A 17203-nucleotide genomic window follows, 5' to 3' on the forward strand; every position below is an offset into this window, starting at 1 on the left:
TATTTTAATGGTGTCTGTGCCATATAAAGCCAGATCACATCAACACAACCACAGTAATCTGCAAATGCCTAATGTAGACTCCAAAATCAATCATGTTTGACAAAATATCAGATAAAAACATGCAGTCTTTCTTCTATTACTCATCTTATATTCAAGAGAATGTACTCAAATACAATAAACAGTTTTGTATCTTGCTGATAAATAAAAATGTGACCCAGCAGCAAATTCGAAACTTGCAATTTCATTTGAAAACATAATTTCATTGTGTGAGAGATTTACTTAATCAACTTCAGATAATGTGATTCGATCGATTTTGCAGGGATGTGTTTTTCTTCCTGCGCAGCCGCAGCTCCTTCCTTTTAGCTCAGCGTGTCAGCCATGGCTCCAATAGTGAGTAGTAGTCCCGTAGAAAAGTGTACAGAGAGAACATGTCTTTTTCTCTCTTTGTTATCCATATATGTCTTTGTAGTCGGACTAACATGCCGCAGACTTTTGGACTGTTTGAGGCTTTTTATTAGCTTTAAATAATGTATAAACTTGAGGGCACGTACATCTAATGTTAGCAGTTGTTAGCCTAACAAGTGCCCAAAGAAAAGAAAAAAAAAACACTTTCGCGTTACCATTTACCGCCATAAGGTACACGAGTTTAAAACAAACATTTGTGTTTGTATTGTAGAAGAAGCTGGTGGCCAGGAAACCGGGTGGAAAGCGGAAGAAGCAGACCCTGAAGTTTACTCTGGACTGCACTCATCCCGTGGAGGACGGCATCATGGATGCTGCCAACTTTGTGAGAACCTCCATTTACACTACAATAACATATTTGTAACACCTGTATGCTGGATGGTATAGGCCAACTTAATTTGGATCAAACCCAATGTGCTATTACCATACTCTTCTGTTTTCACTGAAGGGAAAACCACATCTCCTTTCAGTGGCAAATATTATTTATATTCCATTTATTTATATTCCATGAATATGGAATATAAATATAAATATATTATTTTCACTGACTTCTGATGCTTGCTACTTCCTTTGTCCTCTTTGTATGCAGGAGAAGTTCTTGCAGGAGCGTATTAAGGTGAACGGCAAAGCTGGAAACCTTGGTGGAGGAGTGGTCTCCATTGAGAGGAGCAAGAGCAAAATTGCTGTGAACTCAGAGGTTCCCTTCTCAAAAAGGTATAAAATGCATCAAAACACTGTTGTGCTGAAGAAGTGGTCAAACAAACACAACAGTGCTTTACAATCACAGTCTAGACAGTTGTTGTATTTAGGTGGTGGAAAGATAGTTGTATATAACACAAAAGATATTCCATATTGAATGCTTTCCATTGAAGCAAAGTTGATATATGACTAATCAATGTTTTTGATTAATTGCTTAGTGGAATGGAAACACCCATTTCACATAACATGAGTCACATGGTCAACATGCAAACTGCGAAGAAGAAGACAGGAAGTAGTTGGAGGATGATGGCTCGGAGTGACTTGTTGCTTGAACAAACTTAGTCATGTGTTTTTAATTGCGTTTTTAGTTTAATGGTAACACCACAATTGCGACTTTGTGTTTTTTTTTCTTTTTTTACATTAGTCGACTATTGACAAAGTTTGGTTCACATTTGTAAAGGAAATGCAGCTAGTGGTAGCTGGACTGCATTGATGTTAACTTTACTTCATACTGAGCATGCATATCCTAACAGTGAAGAGGAGAACTCTCCTTTAACAAGAGTAAACTTCCATCATGTCTCTAGGTTAAACAGACAGGTTTGTCATATATAAAAAACACCATGAAGTTATTGATCACAATAATTCATCTGATGTCACTCAAGGAAATTGTGACAGCTGTACAGAATAACTAGGCTGAGTGTAACTTTGAAAAGAAAAACAGTTCATAACTACTAATCTATAGAAATTGACAATAACAACTACAGATGAATAATCAGTGGAAAGTAGTAGGAGACAATAGAAAAGTTAGAAAAGGTGGTAAGTGTCTTCAATCAGTCTGATGAGAAATAGCTCAGCAGATTCTACTACACTTCAAATATAAACTTCATTAAGAAGGAAAGTTTTAGCTTATTCTTTGACTAAATGAGATGTCTTCCTTATTGACAGAACCTTGGGGCTGGTTCCAGAGGAGAGGAAATAGCTTAAGGATTGGTCTTGTTTTATTTCACTCCTGTAAATGGTTTAAAAAACGAGCATGAGATTTGTTGCTTTGCTGTGTTTGCTTCAAATCAGCTTTTTATTGGTGTTCAGAATGAGCTGAGGAACAAGCAGGTTATGGGAGGGTGGCAGTTTATGGTAAACCACAGTTCTCAAAATGCATTGAGAAGCGTTTTAAAATTGGGACAAAATATAGTCATTAAGTTTTTTAAAGAACTAGCTAGTCAGCTATTCTTCCATGTAAATACTATGAGTTTTGACAGTTAAACCTGAAAGTTTTGACATTTGTCAGATTTGTATTAATATAGAATTACTTAAAACAAACGTTAGAACTGCTTTTTAGGTATATGTTGTTTCTTTTTTCGAAAGGAACAAGATGCACAAAGCTTTCACAACACTGCCACCAGAGGGCGACTGGAGCGCCAATTCTTAAATAGAGCATTCTTCATTGTGCCTGAAAGAAGTCAATCAAAAATGTTGTAACTAACCTTGATGTAAACTAAATGTCCTGAAGTGAAACACAAAACTTATTGATCCAACTATGAGGACAATTAATTGCTTTTGTGATTCATTCAGGTCTTGTACTGTTAAAACATGATTGCAATAAATACAATAATGTTGCATTGAGTTTAAATATGCATTAAATTGAACTCAAACTAAGTCATGTGTTTCTGTCTTTTAGGTACTTGAAATATCTCACCAAGAAGTATCTGAAAAAGAACAACCTCAGGGATTGGTTGCGGGTTGTGGCAAACACCAAGGAGAGTTACGAGCTTCGCTACTTCCAGATCAACCAGGATGAGGAAGAAGAGGAAGAAGATTAAACCAAAAATCTCTAATAAAATGTCACCAGACAAAAGAAATGTGTCCAGAATATTTTTCAGATTGCATTGTTTCTTTTTCGTAGCTCTTTATTTCACAAAGTTCCTTCAAGATTTGAAATCTCTGTAAGATGTTAGCAACCACAGAAGTCCAAACTATGTAAAACTTGTGCAATAAGCAATACAACAAAAATTACAGAAATTTAAACAAAGTGATCTCAAGAAAGCTGCATTCCAACTTTAAAAATTTATGGGGTTTTAGTTTAAGCATTTTTATAGGTTGTTCCATGACTGTGATGAATAGAAGGAACATGCTCTCGTCAATCTATCTGAACCTTGGAAATATTCTGACAGTCTACTGGGAAAGTTCACAAATCAGATAAATAAAACATCTGTTGTTTTATAGTTTGCATATAAATGTACTTGTCCGAGTTAAATCATTTTGATTACTTATTTGGCTCACTTAAGGCCAAATAAAAAAAAAAAAAAAATCAGTAAGAAACAAAGTTAAGAAAGGCAATTCAGGTCTTAATAATAGAAATTAATATCACTGTAAAATGTCTCCACTTATTTTATTTTTTGTGTAGTTTGATAAGTTAGATAAACCTGAAACTAGGCTTCCGTAGAGGGATGTACCGCTGTGCACCTGCTGTAGCGACAGACAACGAACGACCGGAAATCAGGACGTAAAACATCCTTGATTTTATGTGCTCCAAAAACATTTTAAAGTGGAATATTTCTTTTCGGTCTTGGCGTGCTAAAACACGACCGTTCATCAATGTCTATGATTTTCTACTCGTCTCTTTTTGTGCATTTAGAGCTGCGGCTGTGAGCGATGTGTGAAGCAGCTGTGGCAGAAAGCTGCAGAAGTTTGGCTCTGAATTTCCCGGACTTGCAAGCAGAAGCGTGCAGCAGACAGGCGCTGGCATGCATTCTTCTATCAGCCGCACAAGGAGATGCTCCGTGGCGTTTTTTCCCCCCCACAGTACTGGTTAAAGTAGTAACTAGGAGAGTATGACTAACTAGTTGTGGAGAAACTATGGGATGGATCGTCATGGCAACAGACCAGACGTCACAATCTGGGCATGTGTGTTCCATTTTTGTCTTTCTTATTTTTCAGACTGGAAGACCTGGATATAGATCTGTAGGGAAAAGAATATAAATGTTAATTTTTGTATTTTGTTTTTAGCCTGTAGAAAAAAAGCCTGTTTTGACTGCAAGACTTTAAAAAAAAAAAATCCACTGAGCGAGTTCTTTTAGGGTGAAGAAAGAGACTGTGCTGCGGCGTCTGGAGGGTTAACTTTCAGTATTCTCAGCCTAAAAGGGGTTTGGGGGCTATGAGATAAAGATGCCGGGGTCGCTGAGTAATGAAGACGAGGGACAGGACGACATGGATTTTGAAGACGATATGCCAGGTGAGGGAACGAGGGGAGGCGGGGTGTCCTTCACATTATTTTTGCGCCGCTACGCCTTGAATGCGGGGAAAAGGGCTTGTCCTGCGTTCCTGAGACCAAAGAGGAGGAGGAGGAGGAGGAAGAGTGGAGCGGTGCAATAAGCAGAGTCATTCCTTTTTTCCCCCCCTTCCTCTTTTACGACCCGGTGTTTGAAGGTGGTGATTTTGGATTTGCCTCCGGCTGTCCCCAAACATCCAGCTTGCTTTGGGGGTACCATAGAAATCGAGCTTTGTTTTTTTTTTTTTTCCCGAGCTGTTGTATCTTTCACAGGCTACATGCGTTCAGAAGTAAACAGCTTCCCGCTCTATAAAATAATTAGAAAAACACACACAAGTTGTGTCTTGGGAGCGGTTTATTGTCGCTGCAGTGTCAGTTTTATTTGTGCTGATTTTGTCATCAGAGCCTTCGACCAGAAATCGGCTGCAGAGACGCCATCCTGGTCGGGTTGTTGAAGATGCGCCGCCGACTATGATCCAACTTTATTTCTTTATTTATTTCTTCTGGCTCTGCATGGCCGCAGAGGTGTGAAAGCCACGTGTGGGCTACAATAAACAGCTTGTTCTGTTGCTTTGCGCACTCATGACAATGTCACCAGCACAGTTAGCTATGGGTCGTGCATTAACCTAAATTACGACCTACCTAAATTCTTCAGCTGCAGCTCTGCCTAGTCGCATCAAAGCTGCACTCAAGACAGATTCCTGCTGTATTTTCTGTTTTTGCTCAATTAATATTTTGCTGTATGATGATGCAACTGTTTTCTTTTTCTTTTTTTAGTTTTGTGGTTCATGATATCGTTTATTCTTGTAGCAAATCTCAACTACTCAGTGGTCTTTTGTGAAAAAACAAACAAACAAATACTGTTAACAGGTTTTAGGGCAAGATCTAAATAGTGGTACATGGGGGGTGCTAAGCTTAAACTGTTCTTTGTTGTTGCTTTGCGCTACCAGGCAGCTTGCTGAAAAAAACACAAAAGTTTTTTCTCACCTCCTACAAAATCTAATAGGGGTCTTTGGAAATATTTGTTTTATTTTTATTTCTTTAGGATATTCCTTTATTTTTTATGTTCTTGCAAAAATGGACTGCTCTAGTGAGGGACATTGAAATTAGAATAAGAGTTATGTTTAAGTAACATTTTTTAGCTGAATAAATAGTAATAATTGGTTTGCTATTTAGTAGTCAAATCAATTAAGTTCTCTAATATGCTTTTGTTTATGTGTTCCATGTACCATGAAAGTAAACTTGATTTATTTTCATGGTAATAAAATAAACCATGTTTCCAACAAGGCAACAAAGCAGTTGTAAAGGCATCACATCACGCAGTCACCCATTGGGAAACCAGTACAGCACAGATGCTGAATTCTGCTTCTCTTTATTAAGTTGATAAAACTATCTAATTTAGCTCAGCTCAAACCAGTAATGTTTCACCATTTTATTTCATTCTGCCTTTGAGCATCTATTTGTTTGAATCTTGAGACAGCGCTTAAATAATAAATCTTCTGCTTCTACCTCAGATCACTGTGTTGAAAGGTTGCATCTATAACAGACTGAGTGAAAAAAGAAAATCTACAAATGAAAAATTCCAAGAAATATCTGCACAATGACTCCTGTCATTACTGATACAGACTCAAGGTCAAATAGACTTGAAATACTGTTTCTCTTATCAACTAAAACTTAATTTGAGAGAAGTAATTAATTAAAGTCTCCTTTTGCAGTATTTTTTTTAAATATTTTACCGTATTAATATTGGGCAAAATAGCATACACCTCCATGTGTATATGTCCATAAATATCTAAAACTGATTGTAACATGTAAAATGCAAGCCTTATAGACAGAGTGCTATGGAGAGGGAGCTGAGTAGCCACTGTTACTCAGCACTGGAAGAAGTCAGTTGAGGTGCTTTGAGCATCTGATCAGGAAGCCTGCAGTTGGTGGCTTTCCCAGACACTTTCCACTGGGAGCAGAACCTGGACCAGATCTACTGGAGAGACTAAATTTTACATCATTAGAATGACTTGATGTCCTCCAGAATAAGCTGGCTACATGGCAGATGGATGTATGTGTTTCCATCCATAGCTGTTCCCCTCTTAATGCAGTCCTGGATGAACAGACAACGCATGGATTGATGGATGGATTATCAAAATATTGATGAATGCTCCAATTATTGGCAACCCGCATCTGTATAAACTTGTAATCATGAAAAGACAAAATGATAATAAGAAAGGGAAGAAAAATGATTATATCACTTCTGACTTGCAGGCTTACCTACAGAGGGAACACAGTGACCCAATTGTTTATTAAACATGCATTTAAAAATAAATATGTACTTGCCTGTCGAAAGCCAGAAGATATCCAAGCAAGGATACAATTTGAAAAAAGACATTTTTGTGACATTGGTTAGAAATTTTAAGTCCTGGCTCAATGTCATTATTTGAGCAAGTTTTTGGCTGTCTAAGGACACACTTCATACAACATATACAACAGTGTATATTGCACAAGGTTTGAAAGTGATTCATATTGTTTGCACTATCTTTATATTGTCATAGAACTATTTTGTCCAGAAAGTACCAAGAATATAACAGATCTGTAATATCATATGAGTATGATGTCACATGATATTGCAAATCTGTTATTTTCTTGGTAATACATGCAAAAGACAATTGACTTTGGTCAAAAAACAAAGATTATGCTCTGTGTCAGAAGCCCAGCACCTTTTTAAAGAGGCATTCTTTCAACTAAAACACAACAGTTTGGGAGTCTGTCTTTGAGGGACTTCATAAACGTAGATGCCGTCCCATCAAGTCTGCATTCATCACAGCTCATGGGTTGGCCTCAGTCCCCTTTGTGTTCCTCAAGAAGCTTACACTCTCACAGGCTGTTTTGTTATGTTTTCTGCTTTAATTGCTTTGTTCTTTACTAAAATTAAAAGATTATCATGGGCTTTTGTGTTCCTGCAAATGTAATCCTCGGTTGGATAAGGGTCTATTTTTGGATCACTCACTGTGAAGGTTGACACAATTTTTCTTCCGACTGTGTGTGCACATAGCCTAAGAATAAGAGAATCTTTCTGGGGTGCGTGTGCATTTTCAGATTAGCAGTACCTCTTTTCAGTACTGTTTTTTTCTGTTCTTTACAGGACTCGTTGAATTTAGATGACATTGTTTCTTATTGGCTTTGTCCTTCCATCAGCATGAGCACTTTAGTTTTTGATAGCATATTTGTATCTTTGTCTGAATCATGCAGTCATCCATAAGGAAAGAAAATCTTTACTGTCTAGATTTTTATGGAGTAGGAATGCTGAGCAGCATAAATTGGTGGAGGTGAGTGTGCATTATGGCCAACAGAAAAGGAAATAATGTTACTTCCAGTTCGTTTCAACTTCTTCGCTTAGGATTTGCATGTGAACCTCTTTTTGAATGGGTCAGTATGCTATCCAAGTCCTTAGAGGAAGGTCAGAAATGTTTCTGTTATCCAATTAAAATTTTTACAGACAGGCGGTTTGGCAAGTAGAGCTTTAGTCATCTTCCTAACTGAAACCGATGCCAGATTTCCCTTGGGAAAGTGACTGAGCAACCTCATCTTCTTCCAACACCTGGCACAGCCTGGTACACTCACCAAACAAAACATTTTTTGTCACAGCTTTCCTTCCAGGGCCTTAACGGACCATTAGCTACATTCATTGGTCTTTTTATTTGGTACGTGTGTATTTGCTTGATAACAAAGTTCCCAATCAAGTAGGAGAAGCTCCAAGTATATGCTTCACATTCTTCTGTGTTTGTGTAAAGATAATTCAGTTTTAGACTAATCTGCCCAGAGAATATAATTTCAGAAGTCTTGTTCTGCGATCAGTCTTTGGCACAGCCTAGGTGCATTGGAAGCCCAGATTGCTTTGATAGCTGCCTTCAGCTCATCTCCCCTCTTTGATAGGAACACCATGGTCATAGAACCAGATTTTGGTACCTTTGCCAGTGTGTTCAGGTACCAAGTCCTGCTGAAAAATAAAATCATCATCGCCATACAGCTTTTCAGCAGAAAGAAACACGAAGTGCTTTAACATTTCCTGATAGACAAGTAGAGCTTTTTATATCAAGAGAGCGTTTTGATATATGGAATGTGACATTTGTAGCACGTGTCTCGTATTCTGGAATGGATTTTCCTTGACAATCTTCTCAAGACTGCTGTTGTCTCTATTGCTGGTATACCTTTTCCTACAATGTTCCTTCCTTCCATTCAATTTTTTGTCAATGTGCTAGGGTACAGAACTTTGTGAATAACCAGCTTCTTCAGGCAATGACCTTTTGTGGCTTATCCCCCTTGTAAACTGTGTCAATGACTGTCTTCTGCACATCTGTCAAGTCAGCTGTTTTCCCCAGGATTGTGTAACCCACTGATCCAGAGTAAGAGAATGTTTCAAGACTTTTTCAATTCGAATGTCAGTACGTTCACTGCTATGCTTGATCATTTTCTATAAATTGTGTAAATCGCATGAAAAACTGTAGACTTAGTAGATAAGTCAGCAAGGAGCAGCAAGGAGAGCATTTCTTTTTCATAATCTTAGAAACTGCTATATCTAAAGCAATTGGATATACATGCATGTACATGTGCTTTCTAAGATAACTTTACCATAAATGTTAAAATCAAAACTTGACATGGCAGATAAAGGTAACGTTGATGTTATCCTAACCATATCCAAGTTAGAATAAACTTCTGAGGCAATAAAAAAAGAAAGAAAATGGTTTGACCAAGTTGTTATGGGAAATTTAGATCCTTAACAAGAAAGACATACACTGACTGGGTACTTTATCTGATTCACTCAGTTAGTACTTGGTTAGATACCAGGAAAAATAAATATTGGAAACATTCCTTTTTTTAAATTAGGAATGTCTTAATTATGATTATATAATTGTATATAATTGTCAGCTGCACATCCATGATGCATGAGCTTCCATTCCACAACATCCCAAAGGTCCATTATTGGATTAAAATCTGGTTACTATGGAAGCCATTGGGGTAGAGTGAACTTATTGACATGCTCAAGAAACCAGTTGAAGATAATGAACTTTTTTGACGTCTCAATTTTTGACAGTTCCATGCGAATGCCATCGCTAAAATTGAGAATCAGTTTACAATGCAGCATTTTGTCTGTCAGTATTATTTTTTTTTCTGATTCTTTGTTGATTGTTGTCCAAGTTTCCTATTTTTAGCACACTGGAGTGATCCAGGAGTGATGTGACACATATTGGCATACTGAATCAGTGTTTTATGGTCAGCCATTCATTCATTGTTCTGTCATTGCAAGGATAGTTTAAAAAGTTTCTAGATTTGAACACTATGTGATCAGTGTAATCCAAAGCTGTCACCTTACAACGTCTGAGCCATGTCATCAACTGTGCATCTAAGAGAGATGTAAGGCTTGCTGTGTTTCCCTCATGTCTTGCCTGGCAGGCACCAAGCACGCATCTGAGACATAAAAGAGCTCCCTGTTTGAGATACTGAATATGTGCACTGCAGGTTATCCTTTGAAAGTTAGAAATATTAAGAAGAAAGAAACATGTGTGTCTAGCAGAGGTGCACAGGAGACTTGTAGGCAGCCCTATCCATTTCGGTTAACGTTTCACCTTTAAATATTATCTGGAGACATTGATCACGAGTTAACAGTAGAGTTTTGGAGACAAATTTAATCTGACTAACCAGAGATAGCACAATGGACTTGACATTGCCTCTGATTAAAGCTTTAAAATCAGTAAGTATAAGTACCTCCTGCTAGCTTTGCTAAGTAGCAGATAAGTGGTTGTTGAGGTTTGTGTGCCTACTACAAAGGGATCCCCCCTCCCCAGTCTCACACTCCTGCTACCCAGGGGAGTGGTAGACTGCAGGGCTAGTGTTGGCTGATTGACTTAGATACATGTGCTGCATACTTGATGCCTTCCGGTCTGTCAGTGTAAGACACAGAAAGAAGGAAGGCTTGCAGATAGATGGACCAAAAGAGACAGACAGGAAAAGACTGAGAATAGGAATTAGATCTGCTCAAACTCCACAGAGCAGTTACATCCCATGTGAATCTGATGTGTTGTTTGGGGATGTCTCTCTCCCTTACTTACTCCTCTGTAACCCGCTCTGGCATCACTGAAGTCTGCTGCACTCAGCAGTCAGCACGTTTGTTCACAGCAGCTGTTAGACTGTACAGCTGACAACCCGCAGCCAGTCGCTTTAGTCCCAGCAAGCAGAAGACATGCACTGTGTACCTCAGTGGTCCTCCTGGGAGTTACCATTTACCGGCAGGCGAGCACTCCATTTATTTGTGTTTTGATGATTAAAGTTGATCCACACTCAGTGATGTGTGAATATGAGACTCATTGCACCAAATGCCCTGCTGGTCTTATATTGATTCATCATGTTTATTTCAAATGAGAATAATTGTATATTTTAATGAAGTGTGTTTTCCAATGTAAAAAAAAGTAATGATAATAGAAAAATTATATTGTTCTATTTGGTTTAACACTAGATAGAATAATGAAACCTTGAAAGAAAGCAAGCTCATTAAAAGATTCAAGTTTTGAAATTGAAGGTGTCAGAAATGAAAATCGTTACTGAGTTGAAAAAACAATCTGCCTATTTAAAAGAAACACAATTCTTTCTTTGAAATGTATTTATATGTGTTACACCTCTTAAGAAATCCACTTCATTTGAACACAATTTCACCAAAGGCAAAAAAAAAAAAAAAAATTTTACAAGTTTATTTGAAACATCAAATTATCAAATTGCCAGCAGGCTTAGAGTGACTTTTAAGATTTAAGTTGTTGAATTTAACTGTAGCCTGACTCATAATTTTACACACTTTCTGACATTGCAAACAAAGCTTTATAAATCTATGTCTTTTTACAAATTCTCAGTAAAATAAGGACTGTGACTTTGCAATTCTTAAAGACTCGACACAGAAGGCAATGTCACCCACTCTCCTTACCTATGGAATTTGCCTGAGGAGGTGACTGTCTCTTGTCTTACTCCAGTCAAGTAAACAGTGAAATTTGTGCGTGTAACATTTTGAGCTTGTGCACGTAGATGTGCTCACATGGTGCTCACACAGGGCAATATAGACATATTTACCTTTTGTTGCTGTTACACTCACGTCTCGATGTTGAGTTCACTCCAATGGCAGAAAACTTTTGCCTTTCACTATAGCTATGATTAGCTATAATCATAGCTATAAATTGTAGAGATTGTAGAATGTATAAGGTACCAGTACCTTTTACATTTTGCAGTCTTCTGTTTTATTTTGTTTAAAAATTTAAATGTATAGCTTGCCAATGCACAATGAATGTGTCAATGGCAACTTGCAGCTATGTTATCCACAGTTACTCCTCACAGTGCATGGTGCTGCATAGCAAAAGACTTATTGTCATGAATGGTGCTGGTCATTTAAGTCTCGGTGGCACTTTGTCCTAGAACATCTCGTCCTGAGAGAGAGTAATCAATACCTTGCAGAATGGAGTGGATTTAAAGGAGAACTTGTGAAACAGCTTGTATCAATGGCATCAGGACAATTATTCCTTTTCTTTTACAGTTTTTCTAACTTTAACTTTGAAACTCTCCAAAACATTACAACCCAAGATCCTCATTTCAATTTCCTTCAGACAATTTGACAGATATCCAGCAGCCTGACACTTTTCAAACAGTTTTCTAGTCAGTATTTTTAGGATAGTGCAGAAAATTTGTATTTGACTGTTTATATATTTTTCTGATGCATGCAAAGCAGCTATAACTTGCCACCGCAAAAATAGCTGTGGCACAAGATGATAAATCACACAAGTTGGCTGTCATATTTGTTAATATCAAGCTAGAATGAGAAAACAATTAATATTTAGAACTGCAATAAATTCTTCTCAGCTTTCAAACACTTTTTTTATATGTGTTGCTGGCATCAAATACAAATTGAGCTAAATCTTACAATAAATATTTCCTTGTTTCTCCAATCAGTATGTAGCTTTTTTTTCTGTTTTCAAGAGCACCAAGCGGGTGAAATAGATTAATTTTGGGATTTTCATTAATTTTAAGAATGTGTCTAATCATTTTAAAAATTCCTTTAGCAAGTTGCACCTCAACCACACCAGTATCACTAAACCATAGTTAAACCTCCAACTTAATTATAACTGGAAATTTGATCAGTTCTTGGCAGAAATGACTTGAAATGACCTGAATTGACAGATCAAACTTTTAAATGAAAATTTTTGACAAAGTTCATATCAAGAATTGTGGGACTGTGGAATATGGGCTTTCCAGAAATCTAAAGCTATCCTATCCATTGAAAAACAAGTTATTGTGTTTATGATCACTGTCCTGTTAGCATGCCATGCTGTATCTGTCACTCTAAGACAAAAGGATAATTGGAATGTAAAGTAACAACCCAGGAACTACTAGCCTGGTAAAAACCAACCCCTTGTTCTATCCTTTTCTCCATACAGAGGCTCTGGACCCTCAGCTATTGAGAAACAATTGCTAACTGGAAACGTGAATTCTATTGAACTTTTAACCGACTGGATCCGATTACACCCAGTTGCTAACATTTGGCTGTGATGTATGGTGTGTGCCAGCTTAATGACATTTTTCAGAAATTGTGTGTGCTGTAACAATCCTGTGGGGAGTAGGGCCACAGCATCTTTGCCTGCAAGTAAATGTCTTGCTTTGACTTTAGTTGCTTAATATTTGGAAGCGTGGCCAACATGGACTGAATGGCTTCATTCACTTCCTTTGTTACCATTGCCAAACTATAACCAGGGCAGACTACAATTCTAAAACAACACATAAAATGTATGTCATTTTTCACAACTCCTTCTGTTTTCTGAATTGGCCTGCTTGGACAACAATGGGAGAATCAAGTTAAATGGTAGAAATCACGGACAGAGCACTGAAGTGAGATGAGAATCAAGCTGATCTGTGTCGGAAGACAGCGGCCAGGCTAAGGGACTACCAAAACGTGTTGCTTCAATGAATTTGAACTTACTGCAACAGAAGTGTTAATGTCCACCTTGAAAAACATTTTACATAGCCACTGACTTTGATAGTGACAAGTAGAAAATTGTCGCCTTGAAATTTTGAGGTTTTTTTTTTTTTACCACAAGAAATATTTAATTTATTCAGAAATATTTTACCAATTATGTGAGTCTAGATATTTAAGCCTATAAATGTGACCCTGTACTAAACAGAAATAATATATAAAAATTCAAACTTATGAACCCAATTCTTGTTTTCAAAAATACCAAATTTATCTTGAGCATGGATTCCACCCTGAAATATAATAGTCCAGATATTTTTAAAGACCAGAATTAATATAACATTAATACCTGTGCTAAATGTATGTAAACCTCTCAGTGAATCTTTAAGTTGTGTTTAAGTTGTTTGTATTTCATTTCTTTCTTCCACAAATATTTTTCTTTTTAGTCACTCTTTTTTCATGTCTTTTTTGAGGAACATTAAAATGAACTATTAACAAAAACTATTTCAGTTTATATGGCATATTTTCTTAAGTATGAACATGAACATATTTTTCTCTGTGTCCAGATGAAGATGACGAAACTGAGCGCAACACCGTTCCCCTCACGGCCCTTGCAAGCTTCTTCTCTGATGATGATTCCCTCAAAAAGCAGAAGAAGAAAAAGCCCAAAAAGATAAAAGAGGGGAAAATACCCAAAGTTAAGAAGAGGAAAAAAGAGGTAAGATCTTGTTCACACACAGCCCCGTCTGTCATCACCTCAAACACAAAGGTTTGCCAGGAATTCTGGCTCAAGCTGTGCGGCCTCATTCTTTGATTCTCACGCTATCACAGTTTTGATGCTTTTGCAATTGGAGCAGAGTTGTGCTTTGGCTGCTGGACTGCCTCTGTAATCGAAATGAGAGGCAGTGGACTGTTTCGGGCCTAGGGGAGGTTGGCAGCAGAGTCACTGTTACTGCCAGTGTAAGCTGTGGGCGCCAAGTGCCAGTTTAGAGTGTGGATTTGTGCCTGTGGTGCTGGTGCTTATGGCTGGGGCTTTGGGGTCAAAGGGACAGAGTTTCAGTCAATATAGCAACTGTAGTCACAGAGCTTTGACAGAGGTGATTTGACATCAAGGCTTATTCAGAATTATATAAACATTTAACAGCATTAACTTGTCCTTAGAATAACTTATTCAACAGTGAAGATGCTGTATAAGCCAGCAGCCTTCTTAATGACAACAAGACAAAGAGAACATTGGCCTAAAAAGTAGACAGATAACACAGAATATCTGGAGACATTACCTATTTACAGAATAAGGATGAAGAATGAGGTTTTTATGTCAATTTCCTATAGTGTTCATCATAATTTTATGTTTTTCTGTATGTGTGATACTTAGGATGGAATAGGAAACAACAAATAGATCAGGAGATCAAAGTTTAAAGTAGCATGGTAAAGCAGTGCACACATTCTACTGAATGTAACAGCAACTCATCAGGAGTATTGAATGCTCCAGAAACAAATCTGTCTTGGAAGACAAGCATAACAGTGATGTCACACAGGGGGATCAGTGGGCTAGACTCTAATCGTGTAATGTCAAGGTAATGATTTTTCTTCTTTTCTTTAACTGATGGCAAATGCCACAATCATTTAATGCAGTGCTTCTCAAATAGTGGGGCGGGCCCCCTTTGGGGGGCGCGGTGCGATACCTGGGGGGGCGCGTGTGATCCTGGGGACAGGCTTTTTTTTGGCCGAACTAGTATAAAGTGTAATTGCGCACAATAGGCGGCAGTGGCGCTCTCATTGTTACTTCTGTCACGTTTGCGACAGTGCAACATTTTACGACTTACAAGACAACAGGTTTGCCTTGGTTAGCAGTGTTAAGTCAACAAAAAGCTCCGACTGCGTTCTGTCTATGGCCTCCGTTATTCAACAACCCCAACATGAAAAAGTTTTTCACAGGGATGAAAAGAAAAGCGGAGAGAGACAAAGATAATGAGACAACAGAAAGTCAACCGAAAGCTAAGAGGAAATACGACGAAGCGTATTTAGCGCTTGGCTTCACTGTGACTACAGTTGGAGAAGAGGAAAGACCGGTGTGTTTGCTGTGTCTAAAAATGCTCGCAGCGGACAGCATGAAGCCAAATAAATTAGCGCGTCACTTAAATACGTTACATCCCAATCACACCGATAAGCCGCTAGAGTTTTTTCAGCGAAAAAAATGTTAATAAGGAAAAAATGTTATGCAGAGATGGATAGTCACGGTGGGGAATGGGGGGCGAATAGTTTTCTTCTTGCTAGGGGGGGCGTAACGGAAAAATTGAGAAGCACTGATTTAATGTAAAAACTTACAGCTAATATGTGACCGAAGCCCAACGTGAGACTTAGAGACTTAGACTTGACTTTATTGATCCCTTGGGAAGACTCCCTCAGGAAATTATAGAAGTGCCTTGAAGTTGTTTTTTTTAGTGTGCATAGGCGGAGACATTGTTTTCAACCACTTTAAATTTTGAAAAGAAATGCCCAGCTCCTGTATGTAAAAGTATTATCACTACTCTTAGACCTAAATGTAATCCAAGCCAAGGCCTGATGACAAAATACAATTAAGCTACTCTTCTGTCAGTCACGATGACAGCAAAAGTACCAAAGATTAATCAGATATGTAATAATAGGATCAAAACCAAACATGGTATAGTGTTATCCTCTTGTTTCAGATCTTCATCTTGATAATTCCTCTGTTTACTCATTCATCATTATCTCTTTTCCTGTGATTTCTAGTGTCTAATAGCTCAAAAATGTAACTTTACCTTAAATATATTTGCAACATCACACTGGTAGCAGTGTGTAGCTGTACCTCTGTTCTGTACGTCCTCTAGAAGAAGGACGTACAGAATACCCCATAGGAGTTTTTTGTGCAGCAGTCTTTTACCCTGGCTAACTCAGTTAGGAAAACTGCTGTCATTTTCTCAGTGCATGGCCTTATCAATAAATATGCCAACGCCCCCAAAAGACTGGTGAAATGTTCGACATTACAAAGAGTAATAATTAACTGCCTAAATTGTGCATTGTGTATAAGTCAGGATCTAAACAAGTTGTCTTGCACCTCCTTGGTTTTCTAAACACAAAACCTCAGTAATTACAGTAATTCAGTGTGATCTCAGTGTTTTCTGCCCCTGCATTGAGAGTGGCATTCACAGCACCAGTGTCATGGCCAGGATGTTCCCCAGTGTTGAGCTGGAGCTGCCAGCAGCGCTGCAAGGAGCTTGACTGGCCAGGCTGCCACCCGGCCCTTTGGCTCTATATGGCAAACTCTGAGCTCTGCTGGGTCTCACTGGGCTAATGAGGAGGGGAGACTCCCTCTGACTCTCTCTGTTGTAACACTCTCCATGGAACACACTCTGGTATTTTCCTCTTTTTCACAAATATCTTTCTCTCTTTCTTTTTCTTTCTGTCTTTATTTCCTGCTTTCTCTCTCTCTGCCTTTGTCTTCTGTCATTTCTCTGAGCGGTTGCTGCCACTGTAATTCTCTTCCAATCGCTCCCCAAAGCTTGGTGTCAGACAGGGTCTATAAGTCAATTGGGGTCAGAAACTGTCAGTGGCATATCCCAGTCTGAGGTTAGGGCTGCTGGTGGGAGGAATAAAAGCTCAAGAGAGCCACAGTATATTTGCTTCCCCGTTTTCTCATCTACAAGGAAAAAAAAAAACAAATACAAGGAAATTAGGGTTTCTGGTTTGACTTTTTTCCCTTGGATTGTGAGTCAACAAAGAGCTGCTCTGATTTTATGGAAGAAAAGAGGCGGCCATTG

The 17203-nt window shown here is 38.1% G+C and overlaps 2 protein-coding genes across 3 annotated transcripts in view; both read left to right on the plus strand.

The window, feature by feature from the left end:
* Window positions 1-316: 316 nt before the first annotated feature.
* Window positions 317-3020, plus strand: LOC129372773 (60S ribosomal protein L22-like). Its single transcript, XM_055050277.1, has 4 exons — window positions 317-390; window positions 677-787; window positions 1052-1176; window positions 2840-3020. The coding sequence occupies exons 1-4, from the start codon at window positions 379-381 to the stop codon at window positions 2979-2981; spliced, it is 390 nt and encodes a 129-aa protein (XP_054906252.1). The 5' UTR covers window positions 317-378; the 3' UTR covers window positions 2982-3020.
* Window positions 3021-3987: 967 nt separating this feature from the next.
* The window catches only part of chd5 (chromodomain helicase DNA binding protein 5), a 43319-nt gene continuing 30103 nt past the window's right edge, over window positions 3988-17203 (plus strand). For both annotated transcript variants that reach the window (XM_055050235.1, XM_055050236.1), the window contains exons 1-2: window positions 3988-4393; window positions 13988-14139. In XM_055050235.1, coding sequence (XP_054906210.1) covers window positions 4327-4393; window positions 13988-14139 — 219 coding nt within the window. In that variant the 5' untranslated portion in view covers window positions 3988-4326. The remainder of the gene's footprint in view (window positions 4394-13987; window positions 14140-17203) is intronic.

Source organism: Poeciliopsis prolifica, unplaced genomic scaffold (genome assembly GCF_027474105.1).
Source record: "Poeciliopsis prolifica strain line A6 unplaced genomic scaffold, Auburn_PproV2 SCAFFOLD030, whole genome shotgun sequence".
Lineage (NCBI taxonomy): Eukaryota > Metazoa > Chordata > Actinopteri > Cyprinodontiformes > Poeciliidae > Poeciliopsis > Poeciliopsis prolifica.

Bases quoted from the DNA above. Each gene is read 5' to 3' on its own strand.
- LOC129372773 (XM_055050277.1), top strand. The intron at 788-1,051 runs GTGAGAACCTCC...CTTTGTATGCAG, and splicing joins TCATGGATGCTGCCAACTTT to GAGAAGTTCTTGCAGGAGCG. The intron at 1,177-2,839 runs GTATAAAATGCA...TCTGTCTTTTAG, and splicing joins GAGGTTCCCTTCTCAAAAAG to GTACTTGAAATATCTCACCA.